The sequence below is a fragment of the Terrapene carolina genome, unplaced genomic scaffold, assembly GCF_002925995.2.
Source record: "Terrapene carolina triunguis isolate 2854851 unplaced genomic scaffold, T_m_triunguis-2.0 Scaffold22439, whole genome shotgun sequence".
In the NCBI taxonomy this organism is placed as follows: domain Eukaryota; kingdom Metazoa; phylum Chordata; order Testudines; family Emydidae; genus Terrapene; species Terrapene triunguis.
The window spans coordinates 1-4,591 of record NW_020686790.1 but is presented as its reverse complement, the minus strand read 5'-3'; the positions used below and the strand labels follow the sequence as shown (position 1 = coordinate 4,591).

Below are 4,591 nucleotides of genomic sequence, written 5' to 3'. Positions count from 1 at the left end.
CCTGTGAGCCCTTCTGCTCAACCCCCTTAATCCCACTGGCACCTGCCCTTTCCCTTACCCATTGCACCCTCCTGGTGCCTTTCCCTTCCTTTCTTCCACCCAACACCTGACCCTCCCCTTGGCCCCTTCCTCCCTGGTGCCCACCCCCTCACCACCCTTTCCCCACTGACCCTGCTCTCCTCTTGCTCCTCTCCCACCATCCCCCACATCCCCCTTCCCACCCCTCTGCCCCCCTAGGTCCCGCCCTTCTCCACACCCCTCTCACTGCCCCCCTTCTGCTCACCTGCTCCTTCAACACCCATTCTGCCACTCTGGCACCAGTGCCTGCCCATTTGCTCCCCCCCATATTTCCACCTGCCCCACTCCTCATCATCTCACCCCCTGGAATCTCACCCTCCCCTTGATTTCCCCTGCCCCACTGGAGCTTCCCCATTCCCTCAAACCCCCTGTGCCCCCTGGTGCCCGCCCCTTCCCTTGCTTCCCTGTGCCCCCTGGGGTCCATCCCCTTCTTCTCACCTGGTGCCCACCCCTCCCCTCGCCCCCTGGGACCTGCCCATCCCCCCCTCTGTCCTCTGAGTGCCTGCTCCTCTTCCCCCCCCTTTGTCCTTGTGCCTGCCCCTCCCCCGTACTCCTGTCACCTCCCCCTCCCCTTTCCTCACCCAGCATCAACCTGTCCCCTCCCCTCCCCCACTGATACCTTCTCACCCCTCCCCCGCTCCTCCTGCCTTTTCCCCCTCATTGTCTCCTCACAGGCAGACGGACCCTGACTCCCCTCGGGCAACAACCCCCCCCCCCAGCAATTAACGGGGGTTCAGGTTAATTTCCCTTTGATCTCAGTGACCAGCCCCTGCCCCCGGCACTGACTCTGTGACTCTCTCCCCAGTGGACGTGACTCTGGATCCAGACACAGCAAATCCCTGGCTCGTCCTGTCTGAGGATCGGAAACGTGTGAGACTCGGAGACAAACGCCAGGATCTGCCCAACAACCCTGAGAGATTTGATAAATATGTCATTGTCCTGGGCGCTGAGGGGTTCCCGGGCGGGAGGCGTTACTGGGAGGTGGAGGTCGGAGACAAGACTGAGTGGGACCTGGGGGTTTGTAGGGAATCTGTGAGCAGGAAGGGGGAGGTCAGACTCTCACCTGAGGATGGATATTGGGTCGTCTGGCTGAGGGGTGGGGAATACAAGGCCATCACCTCCCCCATGACCCCCCTCCCCGTGAGCGTCAGGCCCAGCCGGGTGGGGATTTTCCTGGACTATGAGGCGGGCGAGGTCTCGTTTTACAATATGACTGACAGGTCCCATCTCTTCACTTTCACTGGCACCTTCTCCGGGATGCTCCGCCCTTATTTCAGTCCTGGTCTCAACACTGGGGGTAAAAACACGTCTCCCCTGATAATCTGCCCGGTCCCAGCTCAGGCCGGAGGGAATCTCTGTCCCTGACAGTGACCCCGCGGCACAGACTGTCCCCTCCCAGCGCTGCTGCTCTTCCCGCCCCCAGTGGTGGGGGCCAGTCACTGCAGCAACTGGACTTTTTGTGCTGACCGGATGCTGCCAGTTTCCCTTTTCAACTGGAGATTCCAGTTGAAAACCAGACACCTGGCAACCCCCAGCCCTCAGCTTTCCCCGTCCCCTGCCCCAGGGGTAGCAGATGGGTTGGATGGGGTCATTCACTCCTGTCAGACTTTTCTACCCCTGTGAAATCTCAGTGTAAAATATGAAAGAAAAAAAGATTATTCTAATTTAGAAAATATTATTGTAACAAGGTGTAAATACAAGAATATTTTAATTTACATTTCAATAGTACTTCAAAAACAAAGATCTAAATATATTTTTTGAAATGGAATTTTTTCCATTTATTTTTTGATTCTTCCCTCAAATCTATACCGAAGTTTAACTTCTCTAAATAACATCATTTGTATTTCAATTGTGAAATTTCAAGAAATCCAAAATATTTATCTTAACAAAATAAACTATTAAAGTGTCAGACTGGGTTGTTCAGTTACAATGTACATGTGTCATAAACATCACAACTACACACATATGCAGCTGCTCTCTGTTCTCTCTTTATTGTCTTGACTGGTTCTCTCTGGAAGGCAGGGTACATACACCCACCTCCTGCAGTACAACTTTGAAAATGAATAGTTGAAAAAATGATAAAATTAATTAAGCAATATATTTAAGTTAACTCTCACAAGATTATATAATAATCTTTGAATTTGTCAGCATTAATTCATGTGATTTTTAACTTTCTAGTTACATATAATAGGTAATCAAGATATGACCCTTCCTTTGTTTTTCTCACATCAATTAACAAAACACGATCCCCGACCTCAAATGCTCTCTTCCTATAGATAGAAATCTCTTCTACAATCTCCAGTTTTTAGTTTATTTTTCTTTAGAAATATTCTTTGCAGGCAATGTACTGTCAGTGTCCACTGTTGATTTCAATGTACGGCTGGGCTCTTCATGTTCTTGGTTATAAGGACACAAGACATGTACTTTGGTAAAGAAATAGAGAAGGGGTTGTATTCCTTTACTGAATCATCACAAATTCACTTAATTGTATTAAAGAGGCCGGCACTTAATGACACATAACATGAAATTTGGTGAAGCTTTTTGGAAAACCTTTCTTCTCGCCCATAAATCAGTCAAAATGGTGATATTTTTGTTGTCATGTGAGGTTTAGAATACAAAGAAAAGAAAGTTGCTCCAGGAAATTCATCACAATTCCTCTGGGTTCTGTCCACCACCTTCTCTAATGCTCTGTAAAAATAGTGACCAATTGATCTAATTCCTTGAAATTAGTGATTGAACCTAATTTCTTAGATCTAGCTGAGCAGAGTATGAGAGGAGGCACATCACATGGCATTGCTAGGACTACTTTTTGTTTTAAACTTGATGCATTATGAACATTTTCAATGTAATAATTAAGTTTTGAAGCTTTATTCACAATATGCCATTCACAGCAGAGTGCCCTAAACTTACCTTGATAATTTGAAAATAAATACCCTAAAATTATCTTTTGATGGATTCATTTGTGCTTTTTATCCAGTCTGCTGATGTCTATGTGGCATGGACTGCTGAAGTTATATGTTCTTCCTAGTTTTTAACACAGGGAAATTTTAATCTAAAAATAAATATTTTTTCCCTAAAATTTCCTTCAGAAATATCTGCGTTCCTTTCCCTATTTCTCACTGAATTATGTGTAATTACCATGCTTTCTTATCCAATCTTATTGTGTTATTACATGGGGAAATATGTTGGCAAATAGGTTAATATACAGTATGGTTTTTACTATCTGACATGACATAAAAATGTGTTGTCACTCACAATTGACAGCATGAAGTGTCAGGAAGAGATTGCAGGCAATGTTCATTTTTAAATTTCTAACTATGAATGGGCTCCCCCATCAGTTCCTGCAACCCCTGGCTGGCAGAGCTCTATGTGAATTAAGCAGCAGGCAGTCTGCCAGGGAACCTCCACCAAGTGTCTTTATGACTTTTTATGGTGCATCACAACAGAGCAGCAGTTACAAGGAGCCCCCTTCCTCCTCCCTGGTTCAGCCTTTTATACTGCTGCTTTCTTCTCAGCGCTGAGCTAGTGACCTCATCAGGCTCCCTACAGGTGCAAGTGATCCCCTCTGCCCTTCCAAACCCAAACTACTCAGTCCCTCCTACTCTCACTGCACCCGGTGCCCTGGGTGTTCTCAGTGACCAGGGTGCTGGCTTCCAAAGGGCTCAGTTTGTAGCTGTTAACAGCCCCCGTCACACTGCCATGATTGTGTAATTGACCATAGAGTCTTCAGATGTATTTAACATGGGGAAAGATGCAAAGTGTTTGATTTAACTGGGAGCCATCCGCTCAGGTCCACTTCGTTGCAGGGGTTGTAAAGTTAAGTCCAATCCAAGCAGGACATTTGCCTTGCATGAAATCCTGTATGAACCCCCTACTGGGGTGTCCTCATTTCTGTCCCCACCAACTGTGTCTGAGGAAGGGGGAGGACAGTGCTAATGTGGCTGCATCCTCCAGACTTTCCAGAGTCCCCCATCCTAGCTGTGGGGGGCGGGGGCTGCATGAGGGGATTTGCTCATCCCAACTGTGGAGGGAGCCATCCAGACATGCAGGACTGTGGTCAGAGATATGACTGAGAACAGGAGGTCTTATGGGCAGTGTGAGATGTGTATTGAGAATTGGTCCTAGAGTCAGTATTTTCTGTGGCCACCATTGGGGGGGGGGGTTCTATTGTTTCTGGTTCTGTACATAAAGAATTTAGGGGCAAAAAGAGCAGGGGGGATGGGGAGAAATTAACAAAGGGGAAAGTGAGGCTGAGTCTCAAGGGAAACATCCTGGCAGTGATATCTGTGGGGTTGGGGGGAACCATCCCCCCAGGGCCAGTGCTGGGCTCCCCATTATTCCATGTTGCCTCTGGGATCCCTGCATCAGCAAGCCCCCCGAAACCTCCCAGTGCATATGAGCTGAAACAGCCCCACAGCCACCTCTGTGCCCTGCTCTGGGCCTCCTCCCTGTGCTGCCTGCAGGCTAAGGCCTGGTCTACACTACGAGTTTAGGTCGACTTTAGCCGCGTTAA

General features: G+C 48.2%; 1 protein-coding gene across 1 annotated transcript; it reads left to right on the top strand.

Annotated features, from left to right (window-relative positions):
- Positions 1-879: 879 nt before the first annotated feature.
- On the top strand, positions 880-1,443 carry LOC112123562 (erythroid membrane-associated protein-like; the record flags this gene model as incomplete). Its single annotated transcript, XM_024222165.3, has 1 exon — positions 880-1,443. A coding segment is annotated over one exon (564 nt), but the record flags the coding sequence as incomplete, so codon positions are not given.
- Between the last annotated feature and the right edge of the window lie 3,148 nt (positions 1,444-4,591).